General features: G+C 34.1%; 1 protein-coding gene across 2 annotated transcripts in view; it reads left to right on the forward strand.

Moving 5' to 3' along the window:
* Positions 1-2,173, forward strand: part of LOC129945662 (centrosomal protein of 162 kDa) — a 131,445-nt gene extending 129,272 nt beyond the window's left edge. The window contains exon 7 of one of the 2 annotated variants that reach the window (XM_056055507.1): positions 930-2,173. In XM_056055507.1, the coding sequence (XP_055911482.1) occupies positions 930-1,052 (123 nt within the window). In that variant the 3' untranslated portion in view covers positions 1,053-2,173. The remainder of the gene's footprint in view (positions 1-929) is intronic. The other variant, XM_056055508.1, reaches the window with a different exon arrangement.
* Positions 2,174-20,170: the final 17,997 nt, after the last annotated feature.

Below are 20,170 nucleotides of genomic sequence, written 5' to 3' on the forward strand. Positions count from 1 at the left end.
CTCTTGCGAGGAATTGACAAATTCTCCAAGAGTAACTATTGTCATGAAAAAGTGCTTTCTCAAAATTAGCCGTTCGGAGTCGGCATATAAACTGTAGGTCCCCTCCATTCCTGACAACATTACTAGCACACAGGAATGGTTGAGAGTTGTAAGTCACTAGGCCTTGGTTCTCAACGGACTGTCGCGCCACCCAATTTATTTATTTATTTTTTACGTGACCCGATCGCTTAACGTTTGTCCGACATCTATTTTTATATGCGTCCCAGTTTTGATCTCCATATCAAGAAAGCATCCAACGAATAGTTCATCTTTTTACACTCAATACCTTCCTTGCGAAAATCCCTTAATCTTACACCCTAATCGTAAAAGTCTCATGAGAAATTGTGGGCATACTTTTCGTACATCGGCTTCTCTCTGGTTTAGTTGTCTAATCCTTTCTATAACCCTCGCCTCTTTTATTTACCAACACATTTAAAATGTGTTTATGACAACGGTCTGAAACTTTTACAATATTAATAGTAGGGTATTTGACTATATAGAAAAAAATGGCCCCATACAAGCCCCACGAGAATGGCCTCATTATGCCCCATTGTGCGTGTCGATTCGAATTCAAATTCTTTTGATTTCAACATCAGACCCTATCACCTTTAACAAAATATGTGTTGCTTAAACCCCTTTTTAAAATAATTTAAAATTAAATTTATGAAAAGAAGGTATGTGACCTTTAATATTGCATGACCCAAAGATATCCATGCAATCTTAGTTTCTATCATATTTTTAAAAACATAACAACAAACACTACATTCAACTGCATGCCTTAAAACAAAATTTCATAACCCTTTTAATATTTGTTTGTGTGTTGTTTCTTTATATACATGTTAAAGATATAATAAATGTTAAAAACACAAAAAAAATTGTAAAAACTTTAGGTTTCATCTCTAGAACGCCGACACTCGGAGCGTGAAGAGCGTTTGCACATGTTAGTCGAAGCTTTAAGCAAAGGACGTTTAAATGGTGCCCTTGAGGACTTAATAAGTGATAATAATAATTAAACAATAATTTATTTATTTATTTTTTTTCAAAATTTTATATATTGTAGTTATAATAATTTATTCAAAATACCAACAAAATAACAAACATTAAATTAAAACATTATTTGAGAAAATAAATTTTCTATAAAATTAAAAATTAAATTTTAACGTAAACATTACCTGCAACAAGGTTAGCAGAAAGTAATGATTTTATGGCGCGTGGTTGTCAACTATTTAAAAATTGTTAATTAAACCTAATAAACAAAAAAAAATATATTTAATATCAATGGAAATTGTGTCCGTCCAATTTTGGGCAAATACAAACACATTTAAAATTTAAAAACAAAATAAAATAATGTGTAATCTCAAAACAAAAAAAATACAAGTATGTCGATAATAAAATGAAGAACAAAACGTTTCCTTCCAAATTAAAATAAAAAAAATTAATGAAAAAAACAAATATTCAAAAATTAAAAAAAAAAACTATTAATACAGGTAAAAAAACGCAGCCAAATAAAAAACGTGTTTTGTAGCTCAAATTTAAATTTATATTATAGCTTGAGGAGAAGCAGAGTTTATTTAAAAAAGTATTTAAGTATTATGTATTGTAATGTTCTTGTTTGCTTCTCCTCGTAGAGCATTTGAGTGTGTGTCTAGAGCGTCGTAGAAATAAGACTTAGTTTTTGTAGTCAGCTTCGGAAAAGCCCTTAAAATTAATTCCAAAATCAAAAATAACATTAAAAAAACAACAACAACAGCAAATAAATTCAAATATCAATAGAACTTAGAATTATCTGCATTGGAAAATGTTTAAGGGAGTCTAGTTTTTGTTTGTTTTGTCAAAAATTATGTAATGCTGCCTTATCTGCACAAAAAATTTTACATCTGATGCAGACAAAACTCAAGAGAATTGAAATAATTTAAATTGAAAAAAGACCTTTCCGAGCAGGGCTTATTATACAATATTATTATTATAGTGTATTTATTCGTCCACAGGGTGTACAAACAAAGGCGCGTGGGATTTTAAAATGTTTAATCAATTTGCAATCTTTTTCGTACAGCTTTCTAAATTAACCAAAAACGCTGCATAATGTTAAAGAAGTATACTTTATAGTACAATGTGAAGATGCACAAATATTTGTTTTGACATATTTTTTTTAAATATAAATTTTAATTAAGTACACATACAACATGAATATAAACTCAAATTTTGGCGATTTGCTGTGGTTATCAATATAATACAACGGATGATCAATGTACACAGATAAGATTGCTTTACATTTGCCTTAGCGGATCTAGTTTTTGAAAAAAACTATTGCTTGCAATTAATAACTTTTTATTTCTTGTTGCATTGACTGGTATTAGATAATTAAATGATGACCAACTCCCTTATTCAAAAATATACCAAGTAATTTTTCTTAAAACGTTTCTCCGATTGTGATAACCATAGATCTTACGGGATATTTTTTATTTTTATGAAACATTTCAAGAGTGTTCATAAAAATATCTTATACACAAACTTTAAGTTAAAAGTAAAAGACATGTATACACATTCTTAGTGTCTACACAGAACGAAAAAAGACATCCTATTGACTATTTTGGTAGTCAATATGACAATTTGGTAGTCAATTTTCAGCCGATAACCGCGATAGTCAATAGAACAATTTTCGGTTGTCAATTTTGAGATCTGAAAATTTTGTACAATTTGGTAGTCAATATGACAACTGCGGTAGTCAATATGACAACTTTGGTTGAAAGAAATTGAAACTACGGTTGTCGTATTGACTAACACGGTAGTCAATATGACAACTATGGTAGTCAATATGAAAACTGCGGTAGTCAATATAACAACTGCGATAGTCAATACGACAACTGCGGTTGTCAATATGACAATTGCGGTAGTCAATACGACAACTGCGGTAGTCAATATGACAACTGCGGTAGTCAATATGACAACTGCGATAGTCAATATGACAACTGTGGTAGTCAATACGACAACTGCGGTAGTCAATATGACAACTGCGATAGTCAATACGACAACTGCGATAGTCACTATGACAACTGCGGTAGTCAATACGACAACTGCGATAGTCACTATGACAACTGCGGTAGTCAATACGACAACTGCGATAGTCACTATGACAACTGCGATAGTCAATATGACAACTGCGGTAGTCAATAGGACAACTGCGGTAGTCAATACGACAACTGCGGTAGTCAATATGACAACTGCGATAGTCAATATGACAACTGCGGTAGTCAATAGGACAATTGCGGTAGTCAATATGACAACTGCGGGAGTCAATAAGACAACTGCGGTTGTCAATATAACAATTCTCGATAGTCAATTTTGGTAGTTAATATGACTACCACGGTAGTCAATACGACAACTGCGGTAGTCAATATGACAACTGCGGTAGTCAATACGACAACTGCGATAGTCAATATGACAACTGCGTTAATCAATACGACAACTGCGATAGTCAATATGACAATTGCGGTAGTCAATACGACAACTCCGAAAGTCAATATGACAACTGCGGTAGTCAATACGACAACTGCGGTAGTCAATATGACAACTGCGATAGTCAATATGACAACTGCGGGAGTCAATAAGACAACTACGGTTGTCAATATAACAATTATCGATAGTCAATTTTGGTAGTCAATATGACAACTGCGGTAGTCAATATAACAACTGCGATAGTCAATACGACAACTGCGGTAGTCAATATGACAACTGCGGTAGTCAATACGACAACTGCGATAGTCAATATGACAACTGCGGTAGTCAATACGACAACTACGATAGTCAATATGACAATTGCGGTAGTCAATACGACAACTCCGATAGTCAATATGACAACTGCGGTAGTCAATACGACAACTGCGGTAGTCAAAAGGACAATTGCGGTAGTCAATATGACAATTGCGGGAGTCAATAAGACAACTGCGGTTGTCAATATAAAAATTCTCGATAGTCAATTTTGGTAGTCAATATGACAACCACGGGAGTCAATATGACAACTGTAGTAGTCAATATGACAATTGCGGTAGTCAATAGGAGAACTGCGGTAGTCAATATAACAATTCTCTATAGTCAATTTTGGGTAGTCAATATGACAACCAAATTGTCGTATTGACTACTGAAGTTGTTCTATTGACTACCGCAGTTGTCATATTGACTACCCCAAATTGACAATCGAAAACTGTTCTATTGACTATCCAGTAGTCAATTTTTAAAAATAAGGTTGTCATATTGACTATTTTGGTAGTCAATGCGACAATTTGGCCAAATTTCAGGTTGACTATCGACGATTGTTAATATGACAACTTTTTTTTTTCTGTGTAAGGCAACTTTATATCAATCATTAAAAAGTACAACTTTAAGCACCAATGGACAAAGTCCAGCTGTCACTTCTTTGAAAATATTGAGGATATTCTTGTTTACATTTTTGATTATCCGCATTAATTTTTGTAAGCTTCCAAGTGCTTTGCTAAACCAAAAAGCATAACACTGAATTCACACTGGCCATCTTTACGAAGGCAGTAAAGTGCTTTTTTTTTATTTTGGGAACCCCTTAAGGTGCACAGGGCCTCTACTATGCCTACGCGCCATCGTGTGCGATTTCCGGAGATGTGTTTCAGCTCCCTCCAACTCTTGCCTAGTAACGCTGATTCCGAATCGACTGTCCTGCGCCATGTGCTTCTCGGCTTGGCCTGCAATGCAGTCGTTACCTTTTCGAAGCGGATGTCCAATCCATTGCCACTTACGTCTTCGTATTATAGATTCTATAGGTTCCTGACCTGTCCTTCTATGAAGTACCTCATTTGAAATACGGTTTGGCCAGAAAATCCTTAGTATATGTTACGAAGACATCTATTTACGAAGGTTTGCAGCTTTCTTGTTATGGCTGAACTAACCTTTCAAGTGCTGCTCCCATAAAAAAGCATAGATTCGACATTTGTGCGAAACAGTTGAGCTTTGTTCTTAATCTGCTAGAGTTATTCCGCCAGCATACCGAACCCCGCTTTTGCTTTTCCGATGCGGCAGATGACGTCTTTTTCGGTTCCACCTTCGATGGAAATGATGCTTCCAAGATATTGAAAGCTCTCCACTTTTTCCACCCGTTGCGAGAAAATATGGTTTGGTTCCGAGGCTGATCATTTTTGTTTTGCCGGAATTAATTTTCAGCCCCACAACCTTTGCTTATCTCTCCACACTTATTGTCATTTGATGGAGATCCATGATCCTATGAGAGAGTAAGAAAGTATTACCTTTAAAGTAATAAAGTATTATCTATAAGCGAGATTCTTAACTGTAAAGCGTCCGTCTAATGGACAATTTTTTTTTGTTTAACTTACTAAATTGAGTTTTCTGTAGTCAATGCATGTCCTATCTTCCTGGAAAAGAAGGACTTTCTAATTCAACTTCACGTAATAAACGCACCCGAACGCCTTAACTCTTCTCTTCAACATATTTCACTTTTTTGGCAAATTTAATTTTGAGGATACGGATTCAGAAACGAAAAATAACGCGCACATCCTATTTCTTGTAATGTACGAACTATCAAACAAAATCAAAAAAACCTTTCATAATAAAATAAAATCTTATTTTTGAAACAAGTCTGCAGTCAAAAATCGGGTGGTATACTTTCTGGAACAATTGGTGCTATCGATAGGTGTTATATAAAAATCAAGCAACCTGTTCAAAATCCAATCGATAATTATAACCGTAATATCATTTCATTATTTTGCAAGGTACATTCATCTTGTAAATATAAAAAGTACACAATTTGATTATACAAATATGTAATACATTTTTCTCGAAGGGTTTATGACCACAAAGCTGTGTCAGAGCACCAGGTCGTCTGCAAAATTCTAGGTTGTTTGCCTGTTTGGAAACAGTTCTTTGTGTAGTAAAATCGAGCCACTCATTTCATCCGATTTTCATCTGTGGGTATGCTGCCTATCCGTTGTTAGAAAACTTGATTACTCCTTTTAGAGTAATACTGGCCATCTAAACCCTTCCCAAATCCATTTAAATGAAAGACTTACCAGTATACGATCATTCATTAAAACAGCATTCGAATTTTTGAAAGGAAGATTCAGAAACTTGAAATATAAAGATGTGTTGCACCCTGAAATGGCTGTTAAAACAATGGTTGGCAGTGTTGTTCTACATAAAAATATTCAATGGTTTAAGAAATTAACACCTACAAAATGTGTTTTCTATTCCGCAGCTTCTTTCGTGTTACCATGAACTTCTTTTTCTTTGAATTTGTTTTTTTTTCTTCAATTCAAATTGATTTTTTTTTTCTAGCAACTCCATTTCTTTTAATGCAAAGAGTTTTAGCATTGCGTCGAGGTGGGCTTTCCCTAAAGCAATTTTTTCCCTTTCAAGAAGTAAAACTTCTTGTTGCCTAGCATCGACCTTTGTGGGACGGTATTTTGTTGAACGTTTTTTTTGTGCTGCTTTCGATGTTGATGAGAAAGCTGCAGTATAAGGGCTAGGGGTTTCATTCAATGGGTTCTCGATTGCATTCCCCGAAATTTAAAGGCGCTGATGACTCGAACGTCTGCCAATCTCGGACCAGAGTTTCCTCAGCAGAATCTGGCACATTAACTCAAAATACGTCCATGTTAGCGCCCTCTGCCGGTTGACTTCGTTGTTGTTGTCCCAAATTCTACTGTAATGGGTCTTCATATTTTGCAATTTTTTGTTCAAAGATGTGTCCGAAAAATTATACGGCGATTTTGTCATCATGACTCTATGTACTTCAAGGAATACAGTGTGCCGCCTTATTTTTATGTTTCTCAAGTCTGTCTTTCTTTTTAGGCATTCTTCTAAAAACATAAGCGTTGCCTTGAGGTCCCAAGATTATTCCGCTTCCAAAAGAAAAAAAAGTAATGCCTAGTTTAGCCATAAATAAATACTGATTCAACGAAAAATTAATGCCAAATTATAATCCGTTGGTATTTTTAAAAACTTTTTTGTATTATTATTTATTAAGGATTTCATTAGCTACATTTCTTAGAAGACATTAGCTTAAATCGCCGCCATTTACCTTACTGCACGACCTGAGACGCCCGGCCAATCAACGATCGTTCCATTGGAAAATTTTTCACTGCACACGAACAAGGGATCGTTTAACCGACTAAATATTTGGGTTTCGAGTAGTAGACCAGGGTATTCCCTCTAAAACTGACCACACCAATGTATTAAGGTCTGGTGATATGAATTTCGGTACATTTTTTTTGAGCCTGTTTGAGTGGTTTCAGACTTGTGAGCAGGAGCAGAATCTTGTTGAAACGCTTATTTTCGAACATTATTTGGTTATACGACACCCACAACTGTTGTTTGATGAACTTTTGCTGAAGTTTTCACTCCCTTTTCACAAAAATGATGGTCGGTAACACCAAGACAGCTCACCCCCACGATTCCATTACATTTACGGAATGGTGGCCTTGGAATGAGTTCAGACGCTTCTGTGAAATAATTTAATTAAAAATTTGTCTTTATTAATCTTATCCTACTTATGTATATTACCAAAACAATTTTCTTTTTAGCAAAACGTTTTACCTCAATATAATTTGACGCAAATTCCGAGTCTTTAGAAGAAGGAAAATTTTAGTATTATTATTGTAACTATTGAAATAATTAACTAGCGATAGCTACCAGAACTTTACGCTATAATTTAAGTAAAGAAATACATCCTTTTTCTATTTATTCAAATATTTATATTTTCTCACTATCGTCAATGTCATATTGTCCACCGTAATTTACCGAATATATCATTTTAAATTTTAATTATTTCAACAAGGAACTTTCTAAAAGTGGAACTGCTGATTGTATTGACATAAATGAACTTGACTGGAACTTAATGGAGATTTTTCTTCACTTACTTTCCAGTCAACTTAATTGGAAGGACATTTTTTCACAGCTCGCCAATCAAATGCTAGAAACTTGCCTTACTTTCAAGTCCCTTATTTCGTCTGAACCTGTTCTGTGTAAAAGATCAAGTGCTTCATAAGGTACACAATGAGTCTTCAAAATTGTATTGATAACTTGATCAAAAGGACGAGAATGCGAAGTTGTAAGGGTTAACTAGTCTTTAAACAAAGTTAAGTTCATTCAAACCCTCTTATTGCTTCAGGTTTTACACATTGCTTAAATAAATTAATTTGAATTCAAACTCTATATTTTGAACGTTTACTATTCTCTTCTGGGTCTAGAAATACAGGGTTCTATTTACAGGCGTTCCGTTTATAGAGACAAATTTGTATGAATGTCCAAATAAGAGGTGCTCGGATTATAGAATGCATCGATTAGCAGGTTTTACTGCTGAATAACCTTATTTCAAAATATTCTTCAGTCAGTATTTTAGACGTATTTGTATTAACATTGTTTCTGACAGGTAACAACAAATCATAATTAGGAAAAGCACTTGCCGCAAAAAACATTATCCATGTCAAAAACTCAATATAGGTAAAATAAAGCTAAGTTTCGAAAGTAATTGTTTTCAATCAGTAGTTTTTGAGTTAAATTTTGCAATTAAAATTTAAAGCAGATTATATACTGGCATTATTTTCTTAAAGATTTTGCTTTGCTTTTATTAAAAAAATAAAAAATGGGAAAAAAAGAAAGACTGAAAATGCTTCCCCGCCCGCCTAAAGTTTGTCACCCTTTAAATTGTAGCTATTTGACTTCTAAGTATTACAATGTTTAATGTTCTAGGTATAGCCTTAACTCTTATGATATAGTTGTCATTCTATTGCACCCTTCTTTAAAGAAAAAATAGATGGAAAAAAAAACTAAAAATATCTGTTGGTTCTAAGTGTGTTGCACGTTTTATTTTTGTATCCTTAATTTTTTATTTAGTATGTAAACAAAAACAAAATAAGAGAAATCAGTTACGTTTTTATGTATACCAAATATTTGTATTATTTTTTATTGTAATAAATTATTTTATAATATTAAGTAATAATTATTGTAACATTGAAATATGAAAGGACTTTTGAAATACAAGAATAAAACAAAAATTAAACAATAAATTTGTGTATTTTTATTAATACTCGAAATATTGGGCAATTAATTACATGAAGTCCGTTTTTTTAGTATTCCATAGTACAGTGAGAAATTGCCAACAAAACGGTCCGCAGTAGCCAGATTTTTGTTTTTCAAAATTGATAAAACTGAAAGAAGATCTTTCAGAATAATATAATTAAAAAAAAAACACAAATAGAAGAAAGTTTTGTGAAAATAAAATGTTAAAATTAACTTACCAAAAAAAACTAACTAAAACTAATAAAATGGAAAATTTTCAAGAAGACATGGTAAGAAAACATCTGGAAATTTAGATTCTATAAACATAGTTCATTTAACAATTGCAGCTTTGACATAAAATAAAAACTTCAAGAAGGGGGTTTGTTCGTAGACTACTACATTAACATGTGGTATTGAAGCGAGTTTGTAACTTGTCTCAATTCTTTATGTAACTGAATCGAGTTGAAATGAGCTTGATTTGACGGGGGGTCGGAACCGATTCTAAATTTGTGAAGAAAAACCTGTATGGAGGCGTTGGTTTTACAGATAATGCATTATGGTCTGTTTATTTGCTGGTTTGTGCACAAAAAATATAGTTTTGTTTTAATCAAATAAACAAAAAAAATCACATAGAGTAGGTAAGGTATTCTTATATGTTGCTGAACTATTCAGTTCTTCATTGTTTAACAAGAATCAAACCATCACTTCCACTTCATAAGAAACATCAAAACACCATTTGCTTTTTAGAAAGTGCTGTCAAACTTGATCATTTTTAAATCTAATTGTGCGGTGGAAACACTAAAAAGATTTATTTAATCTAAACTGAGATAAACCTTTAGTGAAAACATAGCAACATTTAATTATCTTTTCTATTCTTGCAAAATAAGCCCAATTAGTCCATTTTCATTAACAAAACTAAATAATATCAACAGTAACAGATTGATTGTTTTCCCCAATGGAAAACACATGATTCCAAATGCACAACTACTTAACGAAAACAGCCATCGAGATACAAATGCAATATCAATCGTACCAACATTTGAGAACAAAATCACATAAGATCCATTCGAGACTCGTATAAATGTTAAAAACCCATCCCTAGTAAGATTCTACTCTAACTTTTAACGCTAGTTTTCATACTATGGATTTTTGTTATTCGTGTAAAATCCTGCTATACTATGGATAGATTTTCCTACAAAACACGGGTATTCAATTATTTTTTTGGTACTGGAACAATTTGTCTTTGGTTCCCGGAAAAAAAATCCATGACAAGGGGTTTTTTCCCAAATCTTAATCCAACGCTCTTAAAATGTGTAACTTTTCGGTCAAAGTAATAGCAGTTTTAGCTAGCTTATGATATTTGCTTACGTCTTTTTGATCCTGTGCATATTTAAGTTATAATTATCTTAAGTTTCAAGGTCAGCTTTCAAGTATTTAGTATCAACATATTTACACTCAACAAACTTATTGTCTGGGTCGTAGTAAACACCAAACTGAAAAATAACGATATTTCTCGTTCAAAAATGTTCTCCCAACAGAGAAATCGCTTCTCGAAAAATTGTAAGTATTCTTATTGAATTACTATTTAATGGAATTTATTGTTATTTTCTTTTACGAAAATGAAACAAGAACAAGTTGTTTATATTTGCAGTTGAAGTTAACAAATCAAAACCAAATTTCAAGCGGTTATTATAGAGCTGATGAACACAAACAAATGATATGAAATGATGGAAGGCTCAATACCCAATATTAAGAAGGACCTAATGATATGCTAATAATTAGTGTTCTTAAAGAAGGATAAAATATCGAATACTTTATTATAAGTGTTACTGACGGATCTGATTAAATGAGCTGGGAATGAGATATTTTACAGCGATAAAAAATAGCTTAAAAACACTCTCCAGCCTTGTAGCTACCTCCACACAAAAAATCATGTCGTTTGGTAAGTTCAGCAAACAATGCCCATCTAGGAAACATAACTTTTGCACAAAGGGTGTGCATCCTAGAAGTAATTTATTTATATTCAACGACTTTCATTCCGCTTCCCAATATTTGTATCGAGTTTTAGGTGGAAGTTTTGGCGATAAATGAAGTCTTGTCCTGTTAAAAAAAAGAAAACTTGATATTAACTTCTGATATACGTATTTTTTTAGATAGTCAGGCCGAACTCTTTAAGTCCATAACTACCGATTATCTCTAATGGGGATAGCACAACAGTTTAACGGTCACTTTTGCGGGGTTCTGGGCCAAATAAATATTCCAGGATATCGTAAGGCAAATGAATTAGCCAAAAAATGGTACAGTACAAATCCTTCTACCAAGTTTGGCCAATCACTATATGTAAACTGTTGCTAATGCAAGATGCTATAAGGAAGGCAAACATCAGTTGGAATAATATCACCACTTGTGATTTCACAAAAAACTTCTGCCCATCTTCTATAACGATCTAAACGCTTTATATCATATTTACATAATCAGTATTTTACGTTTCGTAAGGGACTCAAAGTGGTTTAATTGATCTCAGAATAAATCATCAATTCTATGGCATCAGAATGGGCAAATAAACTAACCTAAGTGTGTCCTACTCCTAACCTCATCTTCTTTTTTTTAAGATCCACTGTCGGACTAACAGCTCCTGAAGTTTTTGAAATATGTATTTATTTATTTGGATTGTACATTAGAATTGTACCGATATCTTTTAATTGTGGCCAAATGGCGCAGTTTGTAAGTGAAAAAAGCAAAATTTGTTAGTGCGTTGGACTTTTGTCCTAGAGGTCTTTCACGGAATTGACAAATTCTCCAAGAGTAATAAATTCTTGTCATAAAAGTGCTTTCTCATATTAGCCGTTGGGATTTGGCTTAAAACTGTAAGTCCCCCCTATACCTGACAACATTACTCGCACACAGGGATGATTGAGAGTTTTAAGTCACTAAGCCCTAGTGCTCAACTGACTGTTGGGCCTCCTAATTTAATTTTTTAACTACTCCAATTTATGAAAAAATCTTAAAAGATTTCATGAAAATTGTATTTTCAAACACCTATTTCAAATTTCGAATCAATCGGTTGAAAATTGTCTAAGTTACGAGTCAACGCGTTTGAATATATACATACACTCCTCGTCAACTGAATACGCACAAACATTTTTTAATATACTTTATTCATTTTTTCCAAACAATGATGGTTATTATACCATCTGTTGATGCTAACTATTCCAAGATGTTAAGCAGATAATTCCGAAAGAATTATGTTTTATATGCAAAGTAGGGGTTTTTTTTTAGTCATCTGAAAAGGTACAACGCCATTTTCTTCGTTGTTTATAAGTTTTTTGGAGTGCTTGACAGTTTAAATTAACGATTTTAGTGTTTTCAGTAAAATTTAATTCTTGATTTCAAATTTTAAGAAAAATGGGTAGATCTACGTGTCTTAACAATGTTGAAAAAGCTAAAATCTATTTACTCAGAGACCAAGGCCTAACTGGACGTCCAATAGCTAATAAAGTTGGCCGAAGTTTTAATGTATTTTATTCTTACTTGAAAAATAAAGATGCATACGGCAAAAACATGAAGGGAGGTAAGAAAACCGCAACAACAGCAGCTGAGAGACGAAGAATTTTAAGATGTGCATCAAATTCTTCTGATTTTGTGGCAAAAAAATAACAAAAAGTCGGCGTAAACGCAAGTTGGTCAACAGTTTTAAGAGTAATCAACAACTCAAGCCATCTTAAACGAATGAAACTTAAGAAAAAACCACCACTTGACAAGAGACGGAAAATGTTGCGATTAGATTTTACAAGACTTCACATGAGTTGGAAAAAAGAATGGTATCACGTGTTTTTTTCAGATGAAAAAAAGTTTAATTTCGATGGCCCTGGTGGGTACAACTTCTATTTTCACGACTTAAGAAAAGAAAAAAGGAGGTGTCATGATATGGGAGCAGTCAGTTATTAACAGTTGAGCTCGAGGTTGTAACATCAAAAATGACAGCAGCTTAGTATAAAGTAATTTTGGAAAGAAATTTTCCTAAATTTTCTAACATCTTTGGACCCATAAACTGGATCTACCAACGTGATAATGCGCCTATTCACTCAGCGCGCATAATAAAAACATGGATAGTACACAAAGTTTATGAGGGTGTTCGTCAGTTCGAAGACAAAGAAACCTTAATTTCTGCAATCAAATTAGCGTGGAGCGAAATTTCGTTAAATTACATTAAAAAGCTATACGATTCCATGCCGGATCGAATTTACGAAGTAATTAAAAATAAAGGTGGAAGTACCCACTACTAAACTTAAACAAAAACTTGTTTCATTCCATTCCAATTTTAATTTTTGTACCTATCCATTTGACTCAAAAAAAAACTTCTACTTTTCATAAGTTACACTTTGGAAGTGGTTGAAGGAAAAACTCACGGTTGTTTTTGGATAAAATTTTAAAATTCTGTTATTTATATGTTACGAAATTTTTTACCATCAACAGATATCATAATAACCATCACTGTTTGGAAAAAAAATGGACTGTTGGATTTTTATATAAAAATTACTCAATATTGAAAACAATATTTTCTGTGAAATAAAATAAGTTTGAAGCCAATATTTTTAATTTTTGAAAAGCTATTTGAGTCGAAAATCAATTTTTACCAACTTTTATACATTTTTTTTAGGTTTTTTTATTTTTTGTAAAAAAAACTGTCAATTCGATTTTTCTCAACATTTTTCAAAATGTTAAAAACAATATTTCTTATAAGATAAAATAAGATTGAAGCCCAAATTTCAAGTTTTTGAAAAGATATTTGAATCGATATTCAATTTTTACGAACTTTAAGTAATGTTTTTTTTAGGTTTTTATTTTTTATAAAAAAAACTGTCAATTAGATTTTTCTCAAAATTTTTTTTTGATGTCAAAAACATTATTCTTCGTTGCACAAAATTGTTTTAGAGATGAAATCATATTTCAGTCGTAAAATTTTAGAGGTGACAAATTTTTTTTTCAGTTTTATTATTTATAAAAAACCGTTATATTGATTTTTTTCAAAAAATATACCTGTTTGGTATCATGTTATATAATATATTATATAAAATTTAATTCAAGTCTCTAGCGTTTTTGGTTCGTAAGATATTTAGGGTTAACCAAAATTGTCACCTTTTTTTCAAACTGCTATGGTACAAGAACCACCCACGCAATTTTCTTGAGAGCCCTTTCTGCATTTTTCTGCCTTATTATCTGTATAACAAAATTTATTCGAAATCGATATCTCTTCTGGTTCTTGAGCTATGGACGACGAAAAAAACGTCGCGAACGTACGGACGTACAAACGTACGTACACACGCACGCACAGACATCTTTCTAAAAATCTTTTATTTCGACCCTAGGGACCTTGAAACGTCGAGAAATGTCAAAATTTTCATTTTGACAAATCAGACCCATTACAATAGCTTACTATGGGAAGTTAAAAAAAGTTTTTTTTTTGCCCCAAGTACAGACTTAGGGGGGTTACTGATTTTTTAAATATCGTTTTGTAAACAGTGCAAAAAGCTCTAGAAAACGTGAAAGATCTCCTCAGGAAAGATTATGTTCCTGTTTTTGTCACACGGTGTTATTATTCACTGTACTGTACTGTAGCTAGTTTCAAAGTTCGCCTAGAATTTTTGTAGGCCAATTTAAACCTTTGACCTCAATTCAATTCAAGCATTTGGTTCTGCATTTGAACGGGCTGAAGATAAATATGTATGGTATGTAAGTTATACGTCAAGTATCTTCTGGCAAAAACATACAAAAATAAAACAATACACTTTTTTCTTGCACAATTTAATTTACATTTTTTATTACAACTTTTGCAAGCAATATCTTAAAATCTATAGAATTTGACACAAAGTAATTAAAATATTTTTAGACAGCTGGAGCGGTTACTTGTTGAGACAAGTTGATATATTTTTAATTTAATAAAAGTTAACCAAACCAAGATTTTTACATTTATTTTACATGCATACATACAACAAATGTTCATGTAGTATAAATACGTTATAAACATGATACCTTACTTAAATATTTTATAGAAGTCGTATCTTTTATTGTTATTCACATTGTTGCTAGCAGGGGAGTCGATTTACAACTTAAGACTAATTATTTCTATTTGAAGCTTATTCTATTTTGTATTCATAAGAATTTTATTTATCACTTCTCTTTCTGTATAAAGATAAGATAAAAAAAAGATGTTTTATTTTTATTAATTGATAAACTTTAAGGTTATGTATTATTTAAATAAAACTTACATTTGAACTTCTGTTGCTTCAAAATAACGTTAAAAAAAAATAAAAAAAAAAACCAAGAATAATCTCACCACAACTTCTTCGAGGAATGTTCTGTACTGAAATACCTTTGCGTATAAGACTATTTCCGCTTTTATATTCTTTTAAAAAGCACCCCTGATCCTTAAATTGGATTGAAATTGAATTTCCTAACCAATAGTCTGGATTTAATTTTCTTATCGCACATGTGCACTCTTTGGAGTTCATCTAAAATGTCCTCCTTCTAGAGTATTCTTTCAATTTCAAGAGCAACCCACATTTGAAGTATGTGCTTGTAATTTGTTATCAATTACCTTTTCTTTCTTGCAAATATGTCTTCAAATACTAATTATTATTTTTTATAAGGTAATACTCGTATCACACAATTGTTTTGAAGGGTGAAGTTAAAGAACAAAACCTTTGTTTTAAGGGGATTTTTGATACACCTATTACGCCAAGATACTGAGCATTAGGAAAGGGAGAGAAAGTTTGTAGGTGTTTTTAGTGAACATTGGTTTTGTATTCCTATATATTGCAATGACTGGGAAAGGCAGAGTGTGGTAAGGAATTCCACATTCAAGTAGTACGGCTAAAGAACGAATCTATTTACTTGACAGTACATTCGAAGTAGGTAAAGCTCGTGTTTATACTGATGAGCATTCCTGGAGGCGCAAGTTTAATGGTTGAATTGCTTGAGGGGAGTGGCTGAGGACAAGAAACTTTACTACGGTTTTCAAGTGATATCATCACAATTAATTTAAAAGCTCTACGTTTAATACAGTTCAATAAACTTCAGTACGTTGCAGGAGTTATACTTAAGTTTTGGTGTATAACTTCTTGCATCGCCTTAGGGAGCCATATTTTTGGCAACATCGAGCAAGTGATTCTGCCACAAGAGGTGGTTGGAGATACACATGCTGCGATGCAAGTGCTACTTATGGATAGTAAAGTTGGTAAATTATGTTTTAACTACAGTAAGCGACATTGAGTTTTCGACGTACTCGATTTTTGTATCCCATTTAACAATGGTGTCTAGGTCAGAATTTAATGGGCTCATCGTACATTGCCGTTGAAGATTCACATCCGAAGAAGAGAGTTTTGGATCTTACTTACTTAAGGAGGCGCTACAGTCCTGTGTAAACTAGGGCCTCATCCAACAAACTTGTCCATCTAGCTTGGTTAGATGTCTCCAGTTTCGCGCTCCAGGTTGGGAGAGGTCACTAACAGCGGTTAGCAAGAGTTATTCTGCATTTGATCTCATCGCTGGTGTTGTTTTCTGCGTTTACAGCGAGGCCTAGGTAGACAAAGTCCTTGACTACCTCAAAGTAATGTCTGTCGATTGTGACGTTTTGACCAAGACGTCGGTATTGTATGTTCTTTCTCGACGACGGCATGTGCTTTGTTTTGGCCTAATTAACCGTTAAACCCATTTTTGCCGCCTCTGCCTCAATTCTCATAAAAGCCCCATTGACATTACGCTGAGTTCTTCCGATTATGTCAATGTCATCAGCATATGCCTGTAATTGGACAGACTTTTGAAAGATAGTGCCTCTAGTGTTGACATGTGAGCACTGCATTATTCTTTCAAGCACGATGTTAAAAAAATCACATGACAGCGCATCAATTTGTCTAAAACCTTTTTCGAGATCGAAAGGTTCTGTTAAGTTGTTTCCAAACTTTATGGAGCAGCGTGACGAGTTTGGCAGGGATGCCAAAACTAGACATGGCTCTATACAGCTCGTCCCTGTAGATACTGTCATATGCGGCCTTGAAATCGATGAAAAGATGGTGGGTGTCGATTTGGTGTTCTTGGGTTTTTTTTCCAGGTTCTGCCGTAATGTGAATATTTGATCAACTGTGGACTTTCCTGGTCTAAAACTACACTGATAAGGACCTATCAGGTTGTTGACGATGGGCTTTAGACGTTCACATATTACGGCAGAGAAGATTTTATAGGCGATGTTAAGTAGGCTGATTCCTCTATAGTTGGTGCAGTTTAGAGGGTCTCCTTTTTTCAGGATCGGGCAAACAATACTGAGTTTCCATTCATCGGGCATGCTTTCTTCCGACCATATCTTACAGATAAGTTGGTGCATGCTCCTAACCAACTTATCTCCAGCTGCTTTGAAGAGCTCAGCTATGTTGTATGGACCATCCTGCCTGACAGCGAAATTCGGTTCGTCATCGTCATTATACGGTCAGCAGAAGTGGTCCTTCATATCCTCAGCATTGACTGCGGTTCCACTATGATGTTTCCACTTTCGTCTTTGCAGCCTTCGGTTCTAGGTTAATGTACCTGTCAATTTCGTTTCACCTGTTTATAAAACTATCGAACTTCATTTCTGCTTTTAAACTTATCAACATCTTCAACTGCAAGCTTCTCATGCCCTCTCTTTTTCCTTCCTCTTCTGCTCATAGAGCTCATGAGCAGCTCTCGTTCTTTTACGCAGCGCCGCTTTGCGTGTCTGTTGTTTGGCTGCATTTGCCTGCTGACATTCCTCATCAAACCAGGGGTTCCTTGTTGGTGGCTGCTTGAAACCCAGCACATCAGAGGCGGCTTCTCTGATTGCATCTTGGCAAGCAATGTTGACACTGATTTTCGATACATTGTGTTGGCGGCAGAGAACTTCGAGAGAGGTTACTTGTAACTCGGTCACAAAAGGATTTGGCGATCTCTTGCAATTGTAGCCGTTCGACGTTGTAGCTTTTTCCAGCACCTCCCTATTTTGCCTTGAATCTGGAAACCCGAAGTGCTACCTTGGCTACAACGTGGTATTGCGCATATCAGGCTAATGTTGCCGAATTTAGTCTTAAGGCGCTCATTGATGCCTTCTTGCCTAAGTCTGGCTCCAATGACAAAGCCGCATCCAAATAAGCGCTGTTGGTTTTCGTGGTAGCAGTCACCATACTAAACATCTCAGTTTTGTATCCTCTTTTTGCCCGGCCCATTCCATCGTATTTCATGGATAGCGGTGATGTCAACAATCTGGAGGGCCAGATCTTTAGTATAACTCCAAGGAAGGGGAGCCGGATAAACCGCTCCTTACAGGCCTGGGCTCCGAAAAGACGAAGAAGCCCTATAAGGTGTTCACTAAGTAGTTTAACCTTACTGGAACTGTAGACGCCACCGTTAATTCCATCTCGGGAATTCCTCCGCTGCCGTCTGGATAAGGAAAGGTGCCTTAGTGGAAACGCCTCTCCCCCCTCTCTTGTTTGCTGCCCCCAACAACTTTCCACTGGGGTTAGAACCCAATCTCCAGCTGAGGTACTAGGCACCCGATGTTCACCGCGGGGAGGTGAGAGTAGGAGTTGATAGACAGAGGTGGGTTTATAAAAAAAAGACCTGTGGACGCTTGTCTCCTCTTGAATGCACATGTCTACCATTTGAACATCTTTGGATCTATGAAAAGTAATATAAAGACCAGAATCCTATCTAAAATTCTGGTTTGATTACAAATTAAAGTACATTGAGTGTCTTTGATGAAAAGCTGAGGGTACTATCGTCACCGAAGGTGGTAAGTGAATATAAAGTTTCAGACATGAGATTGGAGACAGAACAAAGTTTTGTATTGCTTAGACTTTAAACCAACCAATTTTGAAAAGTACTAAAGGTAATTTGTAATCCAACGATTAGGGTTTCGTCAAAAGGCACGCAGGCATGCATTTTCGATGATAGAGCCTGATGCCAGACTCTATCAAATGCTTTTGAAATTTAGAGTGCAATAATCCTACTTTCTCTAAAACTATGTAAATAGTTGTTCCAATTTTCTGTGAGATAAACCATCAGATCATCAGTAGATCTACGAAGATCCTTAGAGCTATACGTCCTCAGTAGCATGATACTTTAAGTTTGATAGTGCGTAGAAACCCTTCTTCAGACAAGTACGTTACTTGTCTAAATGTTTGTCCTAATGGAAATATGAATCAATAATAACCCAAAAGTACTTGTAAAGCTCAACAGAATCGATGTATTCTGTTGGCATGATTGGACAGAAATCGGTTTAGTCGTAGAAGCGTTTATTATCAATCCGTTGCCGTAACACTTTTGAACAGCAGCTTCGAATTTCACATTATCATTGGCAGGTTCAGACGACATAAGGAATTTGTAAGTAAGACAAGTTTCTAGAATCTTATTGGCGGGCTGAAAAAAACGTTATTGGAAAGTTTTTCAAGAAACATTTCTCTAACTATTAAATCAAGTCCACTTATGTCAAAGTGACAGTTCATCAGGTCATTCAACTGAAGGCTGAACTTGATTGCTCCGTGCTTTATTTATTTTCAACACAATGCCATTTAGTGGTTTGGTTTAAAAGAGTTCCTTGTCAAATTGTTTTTTGTTACAAAATATAAGTCACTATAGACTTTTGTAGACTATAAAGTTTTTGGTGGTTTCTGTGCGATCAACTGAAAGTAGAGGTAAGTGAAGTATAGTTCCGAGTTTTAAATGTTTTACATTTGATAAACTAACCAGTAGGCTTGGTCCCATACCGTCTGTCAATTTGTCTTGCTTGAAAGGTTTGTAGGTATCGTGTTATGTTAAAAAAGCCAGTTGAATTATTTAAAAAACAATTTAAAATGACTAACAATTTTTTGCACATGCTGCAATAATTTGATTTCAAAATTAGTTTTTGTCACTATTTTTTGTAGATTTTATTTTTTATAAAAAATGTACTGAATGTTAAAAACAATATTTTCTGTGAAATAAAACTATGTTTGTGTGGAATGTTTAGGTTTTTATTTCTTCTAATTTCTTGTAAAAAACTCAATTCGATTTTTCTCAAAACTTTATACAATGTTGGAAACAAATA

Source organism: Eupeodes corollae, chromosome 2 (assembly GCF_945859685.1).
Source record: "Eupeodes corollae chromosome 2, idEupCoro1.1, whole genome shotgun sequence".
NCBI lineage: Eukaryota > Metazoa > Arthropoda > Insecta > Diptera > Syrphidae > Eupeodes > Eupeodes corollae.